General features: G+C 39.0%; 1 protein-coding gene across 1 annotated transcript in view; it reads right to left on the bottom strand.

Moving 5' to 3' along the window:
- Positions 1-16,819, bottom strand: part of afurin2 (furin-like prohormone convertase) — a gene marked incomplete in the record, with an annotated part of 87,440 nt that overhangs the window by 11,652 nt on the left and 58,969 nt on the right. The window contains 10 exon segments of the mRNA NM_001204473.1: positions 953-1,041; positions 2,344-2,504; positions 4,524-4,843; positions 6,047-6,164; positions 6,942-7,045; positions 7,473-7,573; positions 8,812-9,024; positions 11,651-11,823; positions 12,909-12,997; positions 14,582-14,658. Coding sequence (NP_001191402.1) covers positions 953-1,041; positions 2,344-2,504; positions 4,524-4,843; positions 6,047-6,164; positions 6,942-7,045; positions 7,473-7,573; positions 8,812-9,024; positions 11,651-11,823; positions 12,909-12,997; positions 14,582-14,658 — 1,445 coding nt within the window.

Raw genomic sequence — 16,819 nt, 5'->3', positions numbered from 1 at the left:
GGGGGGGGCACAAAACAACAATATCATATGAAAGGAAAGAGGAAAGAAGTAGGATCTACCACAGGCACCCTCCACCCACCCACATCAGACAGGCAATCTCTCTCTGTGGTGCCAAGTCTGAAACAGATATTGATGATCTGGTGATCAAGGCTCACGACTCTCTCCCTTCAGTATACACAGGAACAATGTGGACCAATAACATAAAGGTCACTTTAAGTATAAAGGTGTGAATGACGGCAGCTAGCAACGGTAAGCAATGACGATTCATTACATGTTAAGCTCTGAGCCAGAGAGGACACCTCAAGGAATCCTGGTACACTTGGTCCTACTCAATAACGTTGCAGTATCCTGACAATGTCCAGTCGCCCATAATATACAGTTTAAAATTATGCTCTTCTTGGCCAGCTCACTCTTACTCTTTATCAGTTAATCTTTTTGGTTAAGGCAAGATACCCGATACCTTTTGACTGAGTACTTTGTATCCAAAAGAAATTTGCATAAATTTTTTTTATATCATTGCTTTACAAGCTTTTGTTGTAGATTGGCTACGCTAAAAAAGAACTCATTTGTTTTCTTCATTTTTCAATGGAGCGCCAAGCATTTTTCAGATAAACAAACCACATTTCCACTGAACTCAATTTGCTTAATAGAGGAGACACTATATAGACAACCAGCATCATTTATTTCCTCAAATTAAAACATCATGAAGAAGTAAAAGACCTGTGCTTCTGCACTGCAACAAAAAAGATCTAGGTCCTCTTTACAATAATCCATTAACTCCAACCATCTTAACCATCTCGTTAAATAAGTATACATTATGATCTTTAACACCTGTATTATCAGAATACTATTAGCGTACTGAATATGTACCTAGTTTATACATTATTACGGTATTATATCTGTGAAGAAGATTAATCTTTGTTATCGTATTTGGTGAAATAAATACACATACCTAGTGGAGCTGACCCTGAAATTTTTACACTCATTGCAGTCCTCGGGCCTGGTCCCTGTACAGCCCCCGGCACACTCTTTGTGGCAGGCCTGGACACAAAAAAAGAAGAAAAAAAACCCACATAAGAAAGAATCAACATGGCTATCTGCATAGGTAAATGTTTCACACCCTCGTCAACACACTGCAAGGCTGCCCATCCACCGGCATATGGTTTAGTAAGCAGTAAATAGAAAATTAGTAATCTGGCTATAAAATTCATAATACGGTCAAAGATCGTCTTCTTCCCTGGGCTGTCAAGGACAGGGGTTGTAGTCAAGCAAGTATAAAAGTAACACAACGGCATGGTAAAAAAAGTGGTCTTGACGGGCTCGTCACTGGTCGCGTTAAGAAAAGAGGGCAGAAGGTCACTGTATTCGACTTCAAACAATTATCCACTTTTTAAAAAATCTCTCACTGGCCTTCGCTGTCACATTCAGAAAAAAAAAGGCAGGAATTTGCTAACACCTTGTCAACCAAATGTTTACCTTACCTGGATTCAGCACTTCTAAAGTCTAATGTTTTTCTAATGTGGTACTGAGTGACTACAAGTGCTCACGGCAAAGAGGATGCTAAAGTTAGACGCCTGCACCTGACATAGTGACGTAGACTTTCCAGGTCTGGTAGTTTTTCTTCTCTTTATACACAGGGAAAGTTGGCATTGAGTTGGGAGAGCCGAAATTTTACAAAAATGGGAATCAGGGAATTACGATCGTATTTTCGTAAAATTGAATAAAAATTGCGATAATTCTGCTGAATTCGGAATGATGGGCAGCCCAAACACTGTACACTTTTTAGGTGGCAGGCTGCTTCAGGAGTAACAGTCCATAACCAAAATTGCTCATCTAAAAATCGTGAAGTAAAAGTGCTCACCAACAGTCACACGTATGCCTCTAAAGGATCATACAACTCCGAAATAACTCCCATATCCATTCGTTTCATCCTTACTATTCACCATTTCAGTCCATCACTGGATGAACAGCACAGCCCCTAATATTCACATACTCCTCCCCTTTTGAGGATCAATCTGAAATTCACTTTCATCATACCTTTCATTAGGAAGCATGCTAGCAATGTCCTATCAGATCGCAAACTCTGAGCTTCCTTGTCGTATCTCCATTATTAATGACAACAGTGAAAACAGTTCATAACAAAGAATGAGCTTAAGAAGAAGTCACTTTTTCGCTTTTTAAAAAATGGAGATGCGACAAAAAAGCACTGAGGTCGCGAGACGGAGAACAAATTATTTTTTTTGTGGCAAGCCCAAAGCCAGGACTCTCAATAAAAAATACTACAAATTACAACAACAAAAATACCTCTGCCTTTACACCTCACCTATTTCTTCCCTCTCTTACCTCCACCTTTGGTGTGCTTGGTTTCTTTGTCGTTGTCGTTGATGTTGAGCTAGTGGTGGCTGCTGTGGTCTTAGTGGTGGTGGCCGGGGAGGTTTCATTAAGCAGCCTCACGGGCTTCACTCGAGTCCCGTGAAGTACCAGGGACCATGAAGCCAACTTACCTGACCACACAGAGACAAAACATCTTGTCTAAAGATTTTAAATAAAAGAGTCTACACGTATTAAAATGAATATTATGGTTTGGAAATGTAAAAATAAAATAGTCTAATAGTCTATATGTGGCTCCCCTTCCCTTCCCCCCAACCCCATTTTAAAAAAGTATAATCGTGTCAAACTATAAATGATATAAACTTGACAAAATAAAAATGGTCTATACATAGGTGTCACGACGTGATGGAATCTTTATTTTTTTTAATTATAGAAGAGGGTTTTACGGCGCTCGCAACGGCATAAGGTCATATGAGCGCCAAGGGGTGGGTGTCAACAAAGAAGTCTTTACAGGGAATCAGACTTACTCTGTTCACCTCTCTAGCTTCAACAGCACAAGGTCTGCTTCGACTATCAAGGCACCCCAGAAATAGCAGGTCACAAGAGAGTGACAAACATACAAAAGAAGTAGAGGAAAATGACAATATTGAGGATTAGGGAAGAAAAAGCAGCAGTTCCCTGTTGTAGATCAGGCAGTTATGAGCGTGACATGAATCAGCCCATTTACAATTCTACTGTGCTTGAACGAGAAATGTCCCACCTTTGGGAATGGCCTAAAGACACTACAGTCAGTGGCACTGCCCCGGGGGGTGGAATCAGGCGCTCCTCAGTTTTTGGGCATGTGGAGTTATTGGTATCATTTCAAAGCTTGTACATTTGTCTTGTTTTTGGTGGAAAAAAATATTCATATCATGAACAGTAGTCGAGATATTTGCGATTAAAGGAGGTGGGATCGCCTGGTCTCAGAGGTAAAATTAACAATAAAGTGGCCACCAAAGTTTGGCAAATTCCAAAGTTTGAAAGCCGTTAGACACTGCAAAATTACATTTCTGTGACTTAAATCAACATTTTTCAGTAAAATCCACACAGAAATATGTTTTTAAATGGACCTTAAAGGTGCTTAGTTAAAAAAAAAATTGTTATAAAAATTGAAAAACATGCTAGTTTCTTCGATTTCATTATTTTGACGAGCGCCTGATTTCACCATGATGCCTCACATATTAAAATAAAAACAGCTTAGAAATGCCAAATTCAGAGTTATACATCTTTAAAAGAAGTTACTTATGTGAGGCAAAACCGAAGAGAAAACAAAAAAAGTGGCAGACCATCAACATCTCTCAGTGCCAACACCATCTAAATCAGCTGCATGAAAATCCATGAAGTCAGCACAGCCAGCATAAACTTGAAAAATTATTGGAGGATGGAGAGATTCAAGAAAGAGGAGCACATCAACACAATACTTGTCATATATGAGAGCAAGGGAAACAAGTCAGACAAATATTTTCTAAAAATTTAAAACAGGTGTTTTTACACCCCCATTAACACAATTTAAATCATTCAAAAAGAGAACTTCCGACCCTGGCTGTCAGGGTGAACCCTGGCTGAGAGAGTTACAATATCCTAATAGAAAGACCAAGATACAGAATGAAAATTTTCTCCCCACTCGGGAATCTGACTCAGGTCTCCTGTGTGCATCAACCAAGCATCTTACCAATACACCACAGATGCTATTCCAGACAGAGAGAAATCAACAAAGGAGGGTGTGAAAAGAAGAAGGACCTGGTAGCAGCGTCCTTTAACCACCCGCAAATGAAAAAGGATAACCTAGTTGGTTTTATCTTTGAGCTCAGCTGCAAACATCACACACACAGATTCCAACAACTGAACAAGTGCGCCCATCAGTAACTGAGTTCTCTAATTATATTGATCTATTCTATTCCACCTTCGCATGCATCCAGTTGCTTTATCACTTTTTCAGTCCAACAACCCACTAGAAATTTCTTTATAACTCTGCTCCCATATTACATATTTGCATAAAATAAACATCATACTGCAAAGAAATTTAAGTGTAACGAAATAAACATAAAGATCAACTATAGATAAAGTGGATCATTTCTACCAAAGAAAATAAATGAGTGGTGGCGTGCATCAATTTTAGGTGGCGCACCATGTACTAAGAGTTAACAACTCACCTCCAGAAGAACGCCTGTTGTACATGTTGGCCTCCTCAATCTCCAATGTCCAGGTCCCCCGAGGATTCTCCCCCCAAAAATGTACTGACAACAATGGCCAGTTATCAAAGCCACCGGGAGCGACGTCATTACTTCTGGCCGGCAGGACCTTGGAGCGGGTTCCACTGGGTGAGGTCAAGTAGATCACAACACTGCCTCGCTGGCTGTGCGTAAGGCTGATCCGAGCCTGGACATGTTCTAGGTAGTTCACCTCAGTCGAGGTTCCCACACAGCCGTTGGTCAACACTTGGCTGGAGAACTTATTGCCACTGGCTAGTGGTCTGTGGGGCACAACAAGAATACATGCTCTGAATTAAAGAGATGCACTTATACCAGCTTAGTTAAGTCCAAAGACGAGATTACCAAAGGCAAAAACACAGGAAATTCCAAAAAAAATCTGTCAACAGGTGCAGAAGGTTGTTTCGAGACGTTGTTTAAAATAGCCCTAGAACTTTACATTTAATTTAAACAAAAGTTTTATGGAGAAAAAAAAAGAATAGCAATTTCTAAATCTTTAGTTTCAAGGTTTTTAAAACAAACAAAAAATTTTTCATAGATATTTTGTGCAAACTGTTGCAATTTTCCCTAAAGGTTGACAATTTTTGCACCAGAGGATGGACGGAAGTTTGCAACCCCCAACTGTAACATAACTAAATGAAAGAGAACTTCCCAATCTTTCTGAGGAAAATCAATGCAAATTAAATATTGTAGCAGCACAAAAAAAGAATGGAACTGTCCATTTTTCATTTCACTCTTCAGCAACTTCACAAAGAAAAATGTTTGCAGCTGTTCTCTCAAAATGTATCCCTCAGACCCCAGTAACCTTCGAAACCATACTTTTTTACAGCAATATCTAATTACACCAAAACAAAATGCAGAATGCTCAAAAGGATGAAGCATGTTTGTCAACAAACAAAATATGAGTTTCAAAATGTTTCACCTTCCAACTGGTTTTCTCAGAGCCACATTGTAAAAAATAAAATATTATTAGTGCCTTTCAACAGCTTGTGATACGAGAACATGACAAATCTACCTTTTCCTTTACATTAGATGCAGAACAAATAATTCTGATAGTGGACTACATGCTACTTCTTTTGCGAACAAGCTTGGTTGGTAAAATTTCCCAAAGGACACAAAAATTAATACTCCAGTGAAACCCTGGATTTTCATCAAGTTTGCACCTAACTGTACTATAAATACTGAGAAATAATTCAATAAATATGAAAGTGCTTCCACTTCCACAGTTTTTAAGTCTGAAAAAACTTTATCAGAAATGAAATATCAGTTTTACACATACACAAGCTATAGTTTCATTTTGGCAAGTATAGGACATTTTCTTAATTATAATCTACAAGTTTGAATCACTGCATCTCAGCAAATAGTGTGGAAATGAAGGACGTGTATAAGCTGCATATTCACTGTCCGCTTGTTCCAGTAGCAAATCCCATTGTTGCCCACTCCAGCATGCTAAAAGATAAACTTACACGTTCTGAACATCGGATGTGATCAGACACTCATGTTTCTCTGGCACCTGTCTCCACACCTTTGCCAGCTTCACCATCTCTGTAGCATCCATTAGTCCATAACCATAGCGAAGACTTACTGTAAAAAAAAAAAAGGGGGGGGGGGGATTAATTTTTTAATTGAAACCACAAGACTTCAAAAGGATTCACCTGACTGATGACAATGTCATTGATCTGTTTACGCAGCTAGCGAGCAAGACATTTACCATATTATTTCACCAAGGCTCAAATAAGGACATTTTCAGAATTGCCCTCTCTTGGGACTCCAGATGGCAAAATGGGTAGAGGAAGACCAAAAGAGATTTGGAGAAAAATGAGAGACTAAGATGAAAAACCAAGAATTTTAGAATGGGCTTAGAGTTCCCTTGAGAAAGTAGCAAATGACAATACCTGACAAAGACCAACACTACAGGTATTAAGCTAATACCTTAACATCAAGCACTATTTTTCGTTAGGATATAAAAATAAAGGCATTATATAAAAAGAAAATTTTTTTCTGCTCCAAAATATCCAAAAAAAGAAAGACACGGAAAAAAAGGGTTCCACTTTTAACGATCTCAACGAGGTACAAAGTGTAGAAATGTTTTATTTTGTTACTACAACCCCACCCCCCCACCCCCCTTTTCATTTCCCATTGAAAGTTGTGCATGCAAGGAGATGTCAACTTGACCCTGCCACCCACCGACCACAAACCTCAAGCTACGGCAGTGCATACACCTAAGGAGCTCAGGTGTAGAGGTCCTGCACTCTCAGGGAGGTCTGGGCCCAAATGGTTCGGTACAGAATTAAATTTGTGCACAACCTAAGAGAACACCTGCCGCCAATGAGCGCAAGAAGTAGTTAAAATGCTACATACCTTTTCTGCCAACTCCGTTGACGATCCACTGTCCATCTTCGATTGGATCTGACCGAGACGTCATGAGAGTTATGTACTGGACATCTCTCCAGGTTAGGTCTCGGCTAAAGAAAAGAGAAGAAATTTTTCATGTTCAAAAAGTCTTTCCAAAGAGTTTGATTAGCACACATGTCCATGTCACCCAACCACAGACAAACACGTTTACATATATATATATATATACACACACACACACACACAATCACACACACACACACACACACACACACCACACACACACACACACACACACACACCACACACACACACACACACACACACACACACACACACACACACACACACACAAACACACACACACACACACACACACACACACACACACACACACAAACCGCTTGCCCTTTTGCACAAGAGCGACAATCCCAGCAGACATAGACACAGACAAAAATTAAAACACATTAAGCACCCCCACCCCCTCCACCCTCTTCCCCGCACACATACACACAGCCTCACACAGAGAACACTCACTTTGCCTCCAGCACCAGAGCCACAATTCCCGCAGCCAAAGGAGCAGACGCTGACGTGCCCGTGTGGGTGGTGGTGCACCGTTGTCTCAGGTCTGTGGTTGCCTGTAGACACATTTGTTTGTGTCAAACAGAAGCTCTTTGTTTTAGAAAGGTTTTACGGCGCTCGCAACTACATAGGTTTTATGAGCGCCAAGGGGTAAATGTCAACAGAGATGTCTAAACGGGTAAATCGGGCTTACTCTGCTCACCTCTCTAGCCTCAACAGTACAAAGTCTGCTTCCACTATCAAGGCATCCCGGAAATAGCAGTTCACAAGAGAGTGACCAACATATAAGAGAAGTAGAGGCAAATGATGATAATAAGGATGCGGAAAGAAAAGCAACAGTTCCCCCTATGTTGTTACGGCACAGTATGAGCATGACATTGATAAATCAGCCCATTAACAATTGGTCACTTTAAAGGACAAGTGGGGCTAACCCAGATTTCGGGGGTTTCCAGAAATCTTGACCTACAACAAAAGTGGGCATTGCCCTACCTATAAGAGAAGTTTAGTTTCATTGGTGTGTATATTTGTTTGGTTATAGAGAAAATTCTCCCTGTCTTCTAAAGAAACTGAACAAGTGGCAAAAACTTTTCCTTTCATTTTCTCAAAACAGCATTTTTCGGGATAGCCCTCTTGTGCTTAAAAGCGACCAATTCAACTGTGCATAAGAACATGTTAATATCTCCCCTCACACAGACATAGTTACAGTGACTTCGTACAAAAGGAAAATAGGACATCAGAAGGTATTAATGATTTTACATCCTCACTGATACAGATTAGATGAGATCATTTATGGGATTGGCTACGGTGCCAATGGCCCTAGAACAAATATCAGTTAAATTTGTGAACTTCCAAAGCTCTGCACTAACTCTGTTCTGTCTCGTCAGATACCCTGGATGTAAAATTTACCAACAGAGTTGAAAGGGACCTAAAACTAATTCATTCTTATTATATTAATACATACCCCAAACCAGCATTTTTGGTGAGCTGGTTAGGCTCTTTACCACAGCATGTGTTTGATGGAAATGTTTTATTGAGTTACTCAGTCTGTTTTGTTTAGATGTTGTATTCTACTTGACGTGCATTGGACAAAACAGGAAATTATCTCAGTTGTAATGCTTTGGGAGGACGAGGCGTAAAAACACTTAAAAATTTTTTTTTAAACAATAACCATCCCAGAAATACCACTCAGACTATTTCTAAAACAATAATTCTGACAAATGAACTAATTAAAAGATTTCACTTTCTTCAACGAAAAAATAAACCCTTCCCAGTCAATATGCCTCCCCCGACTCACAATCTGCCTCTCGTTGTAGGCGCCGCTGCTGTAAGTGCTGGCCAGGGTGGAGGAGCACTCCTCCAGGTACCAGGGCTTGATGCCGTTCTCCGAGGTGCTGCTGATGGACAGGGTGAAGATGCTGTTTGCGTACCCGTCGCAGTTGCAAGAGTCGTGAGCGCTGCCGCCATTGCCAGAGGCCCAGACAAAGATAGAGCCTTTGCCGCCACGGCCCTTTATAAGAAATACAAATATTTAATAAAGGAAGCTTATAGAGAGTGCCATATTCTCTAATTCTACAGCTCTTTTGATCAAATATGTGTGTGTGTCTAAAAAAAGGGTACAAAAAGTCACAACAGAGAATTTTGAGCTACAGGCTGATAATGACAAAAACTCATTTTTTTGACCAAAATGTGTTTCCATAAAAAAATGATAGTTCCACAATTTTTTAACAATGTGTTAAAAAGGTTTTCATATAAATATCTTATTTTGAATAATTTTAAGACTAGGGTATTTTTTTAAGATATAATGACAACTGCTTTTAGAAGGTGTTAAAATCTATTCTTGAAGCATGTTTTCTCTTCCCCAATATGTTTGTTTTTTGTTTGTTTTTGTAAAGTGTTTTACGGCGTGCAACTGAGCGCGCAGGACAAATCTAATATTTCTAGTTTGTAGGAAATTTTGAATTTTGCCCGGGTGGCGGCCGAAGCCTACTCTTTATCAATTTTAGACCACCAAGGGATCTTTAACGTGCGCAACTTGCACACGGGCCCTCCGAGATTTTTCGCCCTTATCCGAGAAGGCTAGGTGTAGATCTTTCCTACCAGAAGACCAGGGGTGTGGCAGAAAGACAGCAGTAAGGAGGAGCCAAGGAGTAACAGTAGAAAGGCTGCAGAAAGAGTCAGGAGCCCAGAGGAGGGGGTAAAGGAGTTGAGGGGGTGGGTGCAGAAAGTGGAAATGAAAGCAGACAACAGAACATTGCTAGAGAACAGGAAAGGAGGTGAAAGGAGACAATTTTAGAGAAGAAAATTTTTTGGTCGCTACCCGGATTCGAACCCGGGACCTTTGAATGAGAGGCCAACACCTTAACCTCTAGGCCACGAGAGGCCCCCCCCCCCCCCAATATGTTTTACCATTAGATTCTAATCATGATATTGATGTCAACTAAATGCCAAATTGAAAATGAATTTTCAACTTTAAAAAATACATTAGAAACAATTGAATCGTTGTTTTTTTTCAAGTTTGTAAGTATCCTAATTTTCTCCAAATTAGATCTTTATACCCTACCTCACAAAATGTGCAATATCTCAAAAACTACTTGAGATACCTCAAAAATTAAAAAAACCACTGTGTTCTGCATTGAATATTCTATAGGTGCAACCCTTTAACTCAAAATGGTCAAAATCCGAATTTTTGTACCTTTCTTTAGGCACAAGCACAAATGTTTGTTCACACACTGAGCTTTTCTCTTCCCAATAGCTCTTTACTCTTAGTAGTCTTAACTCTTTAAGCCCTGAGTTTTTTCCACCCATTTCCCAGAGGTTTTTTTTACGGTCACCTAAACCTAGTGCACTACATCTCATTATAACCCCAAAAGCTGGCCTCCTACTTCGGCCTCCTACTTCTAAATAGCGGAAACAAAGGCTTAGTCATTACTAAAAAACTTGGTTCGGGAATAGTTCCAAAAAACAAGCAAAAACTAGCACTAGATAAAACGGAACAGTTGTCACTAGTACTGGGCACTCCCAGCGTCTGATGGGGAACAGGGTTAGTACCGCCGAATGCTCCCCTCCCAGCTTCCGATGGGGTTCAAAGAGTTAAAGCAAAAGAACATTATAGGCTTTGCCATCACTGCACTTTATATAAAACAATTGGAATTAAGAGCAAAGAAACTCTCAAGCAAACAAAATGACTAGGGAGTCATTATGTGTACACCATTCTCCATAGCTCTTTTTGGTCAAACTTTGAATTTTTTCTTTTCAATCAAAGTCTTTACTCTCAAGAGAAAAGAAGCTTTGAGAGCATTTGCCTTCATGTTTCTTTACAAAAGAAGTAAGTAAAAGTGGTTAGTAATTCAGTGTGCAACATTCTCAACCACTCTTTCTGGTCATACAATTACATCTTTTCCCTCTGTTACTCTTAGAAGTCACACGACCAATTTCTCAAAAGAGGACTTATTGTACAATAGCAATCTTTATTTTGCAATAACAACTGTAACTCTTGGAAATTCTGTAACATGACAATCGAATGCCGAATTACTCTGCAACTGAAATCTCAATGCTCAGAGGTTCTACAAAGAATTTCTCAACAACTGAGTTATTACAAATAACAAATATTTTACCCTTTAAGACTCCATATGGCATTTTTCAATGGCTGATTTACTGAGAAATAGCCATCTCAATGCTTAAAAAGTCCTATGATCCATTTCTCAACTGCTGACTACACCAACTATTATTCCCCCATTTTGTTTTCACACTGTGATCCCTTAGAGTCTGAAATGGTCTTACAAAATAAGCAAAAACTTCTTGCGGGTGAGATGGATATATGTTTGAGAGCCGCTGGCAGAGACGAATCCAAAAGAATTTTGTGTATCATGAAAGAAACAGGCAGATAAAAAACTGAATGAAGGGGTAATAGCCATAAAACATTTCTTACAAACAAAGATAGAGACAGTTGGGTTTTTTAATAACGATCGAAAAAAAAGTAAACCCCATAGAGAATTCTCTCATAAAGCCCACTATTCAATTCAGTACCGACTTTATAATCTATAATGAATCTAAAAGGAAATCAGACCACTGGAAAGCTCTTTCTACAAAAGTTTTGAAAGAAAATTAACAACATATGCTTTGCTAGGCCTTACATTTTCAATGCCTTTGATAAAGGCTTCCTTGGCCAACTTTCCTGGTCCATCCACCACTTTCCCATCATCATCAGGGCCCCAACTAGCTGAATAAATGTCCACATGGCTGCGATTGAAGCTCAGGGAAGCAGCCTCAACAGCATCATACACTTCACCGTCAAGCATACGAATACCTGGGAGAAACGAACCACAGAAATTCAAGCATACATACTCAGGGTTAAAGACATCACTTGAATCATTGCAGGGAAGAAAAACCCACTAAGACAATTAATTATGTATGTGAGAAGTTTCTATCAGCACAGAAATTGTACAAATACACATGTGGAGAGAAGCTGATTTTTTTGGGAGAATGAATACTTTATGTAGAGATGAAGTTGGTTTGGTTTTTTTGGTGCCATAGCCTGACTCCTGTGCAGATCTTGTCTTTCAGTTTACAGCACTGGTTGACTCACTCCATGCCATCTGGACTTTCACACTTTTGCTGTATTACTTTGAAACATATTCTTGTATTTTGGGAGGATGGGAAAAATTGCATCTATACTTTGTATCTATAGCCATTAGTGGACCAACTCATAAAACACATTTATCAGAATAAGAAAAATAATAAGACAAGAGGAAACTATTTTTTAAAATGTGAAAATGGACCGGATTAAGGTAACCCATAACATAAGCAACTATTAACGCAACAGTCCAAACTTCATTCATTCATGAATAATCAACATAGCTCTGGTACCTCAGATGATCTATATGTAGAGGGTTATCATGTAAGGGGTGATTTAAAGACTCCTTGGTGTTCCCTTGATACTGTACTAAAAAATATATATCATGCAACACCACAGAGAAATTATGCTGTATATTTTCTTTTTAAATCTTAAAGAAAGTGTAAGTTTGTAGACCTATCTAGGAGTAAAAAAAGTGGGCCAACATGTACTCATTTCTTTTGAGTGCGGAAAACCATATGCATACAATAACAGTACTGTTGTTAAGAGCAGGAAAAAAGTGATAGAGGGAAAGAAAAGAAGTAAGACAAACAAATGGCACCCTCCAAACACCCACTCGCTCATCTGCATTTAGTCTTAGCTTTAGTAAGTTTTACAGCACTTGCAACACATTAAGGTCATATAAATGTCGATGATTAGAGGTGTTACAAAAAAGTAACAAACACAAAAAAGGAGGAGGGGAGATAAGGACCACAGATGTTTGATAGGAAAGAAGGAGCAGACCACACAAGAGCACCTGCCAACCACCCACCGCTCACCTCCAATCCTGGAATCGGGGGCAATCCCGATGGTGCAGGCTGTGTTGTTCGCCTCAGCAGACACCTCCCCAGCACACCTGGTGCCATGCCTGTAACAGTCACACACAGATGTTGCCGCCGGTCAGTGGGGATCAATAACAATACACTTCCCCAAAATTACAAAGTTCTATCTGCTGTGTGCCTAGTTTTGAGAAATTTGACACCAAAGATTAACAACTCTGAATATTCTTATGATTTTGATAGAGCAGGTAGAACACTTGGCTTTTTTAAATCTCGTGGTCTTAGTAACTAAAAACGGCCAAAAATGTCAGATAGAACTTTGTAATTCTATGGTAGCGAATAGGTAGCTTCTGTATAGCACAAATCCCCGCTCAACATCAAGCTCTATGCACTTTACAATCTATATTTCCCTCTCACATTCCAAAACAACTCTTGATCATTTGTTTGTTTCATTAGAGAAAAGAGAAGCCCATCGACACAATGATGGTCGTTTAGTATTGGGAAAAGTAAGACCGACAGACAGAAACAACAGGGAGAAAGTAAAGTAGTAGGACCCACCAGTGGCACTCTCCAACCACCCGCCTTCATTAATCTGAAGTTAGAACAGTTCTCTCACATATAAACACACTCTTATCCGTTGTGCAAGTCTTTTTTCTTTTGCTCCTCCCTTTCTCTTTTTAAAAAAACAATTTTGGTCCCATCTCTTCTATTTCTGTGTTCAATTAATTTTTTTAATTAAAACTATTTTTTCAATATTTTTCTTTTATGGGTGTGTTTCTTGTAGCTATACATGCTTAGGTATTGCAATTTCCAGTGAGATTCAAAGCACATTTTGAAGAAGAGTTATGCGTTAAACATTTACAGTAATATACATGTATTTCCTCTTTGAGGTCGTAATGGCATTGCTCTGGAGGGAAATGTTTACGTCTATTTGGGCATAGTTTTTTTACACAATATATGGGAAAAACTCAAAATCCACCCAACCCACTCCAGCCCAGTCCTGTACTCTGTATCATATTACCAATCAAACTGGAAACCAATTGCTCCATAGAAACTGACTACACTGTAGAAATAGAACCAGTTTACAATAATTTCTTGCACAAATTTCGCAGTCGATTTACAAAACAGGATTTACCATGAATAATTTCATGGGTTCGCCTCACCACAGAAACTGATGACATGAAAGCAGTTTTAAGCAACCAGCTTAGAAAGAAACAGCTGTTCCATAGCATGGCCAACAGAAAAACACAAGACTTAAATCACCGGAAAAGTTCATAAACTTAAATTAAGCAACCTCACTATTCTAAGAACACATGGCAAGACCTAGAATCAAAAATCATTCACAAAAGCAGACTACTAGCATAGGGTTTTGTACTAATTGTCAAGTACTTTGATATATAACAGGTAATAAGTAATTATATGCATTTATATACTTTCAATACTTTCAGTACTGTAGTGTTATCTACGAGATGGGACCTCTGAGTTCAAACACCAATCAGTTCCAACAAAGTATCCTTAAAAACTCCCCCAAACAACCCAGGTTCAAAAACGTCCATCGAGGATTCAAACCAGGCTTCTTCTCACCATAGTCCAGCATGAAACCAACAGAATTAACGATGCACCCAAATGCTTGATTTGGTAAAAGCAAAATAAGTACTGATGACAATAAATACCTGTTTTCATTAGAAGCATCATATCTCGGCATAGGGTCATTATCATGGTCATTCAAATCATAACTTGCGTATGGATCCTGCCAAAAACAAAAATCATGACTGATAATACAACTTCAAGAAAGTAACAGCTGGACAGTAAACTGTTGGTGTGTGTGCATGTGTGTGTGTGTGTGTGTGTGTGTGTGTGTGTGTGTGTGAGTGTGTGTGTGTGTGTGGGTGTGTGTGTGTGTGTGTGTGTATGTGTGTGTGTGTGTGTGTGTGTGTGTGTGTGTGTGTGTGTGTGTGTGTGTGTGTGTGTGTGTGCGCATGTGTGTGTGTGAGTGTTCCTTCTTTTTTTTTTTTTTATTCCCTTTCTGGTCGATTTTCTGACTTAACAAAAATAGACAACATCCAAAAAACTGGCAAAATAAAGAAATACTGCAACTGAACTCAGGTGTTAAAAAATATTTTGATTGAAAAAGAAAGAAGTTTGAATGGCAGATGATCTTCGAATGCATGTCTTATTTCTTCAAAACTGCATAAGAAACGTAAAATACATGTATAATAATAATAATGCAGATATTTTCTATAGCACCTGTACAATACAGCTCTAGGCGCTTTACTATACCTATATCTCAACACAATACACAAATGAATAAACATGCAAACATACGCTCTTGAGACCAACAATAAAACATGAGCACAGAGTCATACTTTCGCAGCCCAATGAATAACGAAATGCACATCACATTATGAACATAAGAGCACTACGAACAAGACGGACAAACTAACAAAATGGCATCTCATAAAGTATTATTTCAAATTAATTTCAAACTGTCTCGGACTTTGTACCCATCAAATGTTGTTGGAGAGAGCTCCAGATAGATAGGGCAAGATAAGAAAAAGACCTAGCAGTGAGACATTGACCTCTCTTCCTAGATGTTCTCCTAAGAGACTGATCTCCCAATCTTAGACATCTTGCTGGTACGTGTAAAAGCTAAAACATGTCGCACACGAAAAAAATGCAGAAGCAGTGTCCTTTTTTTGTAAGAGTTTTAGGGCACTTGCAACACAATAAGGCCATATTACAAGTGCCGAAGATTAGAGGTGTTACAAGAGAGTAACAAGACAGGCAGTGTCTGAAAAGACAAAAAAGACAGAAAAGACGAACACAAACACAATAGTTGCCATTTAGTGATAAGAAAAAAGTAAGATTGATGGACAGAAATAACAGAGGTAGAATCAAGGAGGACACGCCCTCCAAACACCTGCTCATTTATATCTTTTCTCTTATAGTGAATAAAAAGCTGAATCCCACTTGACACTACAAGAGAAGCTGTATGGGCCGACAGATGAACTGAGCAGGACGGCCCAATTTATAACAGGTACCAGACTTCAAGTGTGATGCGATCAAGAAGAAGAAGAAAAAGAGAAGCTGAAGAAAAATGAACGATGACAGTGTGTGTAAAATAATCTTGAAAAAGAAAGTACAATCAAACATGCAGTAATGACCACCTGTATAAGATAATCACCTGTGCAAAAGGCCATTTCCCATTTCCTCCCTTGAGTTCTGTCTACATTATAATAATGACACCGTGTAATGTAAGACGGTCACCCGTCTAAAGTAACCAGTTTTTTCTCCTCCACAACCAGTTACCATCTTAAACAGTTTCGACAGTACATGTAACACAAAACAAATCTACAAACATCATATCTTTAGTTTTAGTAAGAGTTTTACGGCACTCGTAACACAATAAAGTCATATAAGCGCCAAAGATTAAAAGTGTTACAAGAGAGAGTAACAAACAGAAAAACGAAGGAGGGGAGATAAAGACGATAGATGTTTAAGAGGAAAGAAGAAGCAAACCACACCAGAGCACCCGCCAACCACCCACAAACATCATATCTAACCAGCCTTTCACTTGATTCATTATCCACAACGCAGAAACATAAACAATTCAATGACGTCTGAAAATTATTTAAAACTAATAATAGCCCGTAGCTTATTGGTGTGGACATGCACGAGAAAAGGATATCATCACGCTATCCATCCACTCAGCAGACAAAACGTCAAATAAAACATTTCTTCATGAGCCAGCAATAACAGCCGCAAATCAATAACACAGATGTTAACTCACATTCCTCAACAAAACAATAATTCGAACAAATAAAGCGTTACTTCTACCAGCAATAACAGTGGCAAATCAATCAATGTCACAGATGTCAAACACATATATCTCCAACAGTGGCCAGCCCCCC

The sequence above is a fragment of the Aplysia californica genome, unplaced genomic scaffold (assembly GCF_000002075.1).
Source record: "Aplysia californica isolate F4 #8 unplaced genomic scaffold, AplCal3.0 scaffold00551, whole genome shotgun sequence".
Classification (NCBI taxonomy): Eukaryota; Metazoa; Mollusca; class Gastropoda; order Aplysiida; family Aplysiidae; genus Aplysia; species Aplysia californica.
The sequence above is the reverse complement of the archived record's forward strand: the minus strand, read 5'-3'. Positions and strand labels throughout refer to the sequence as shown.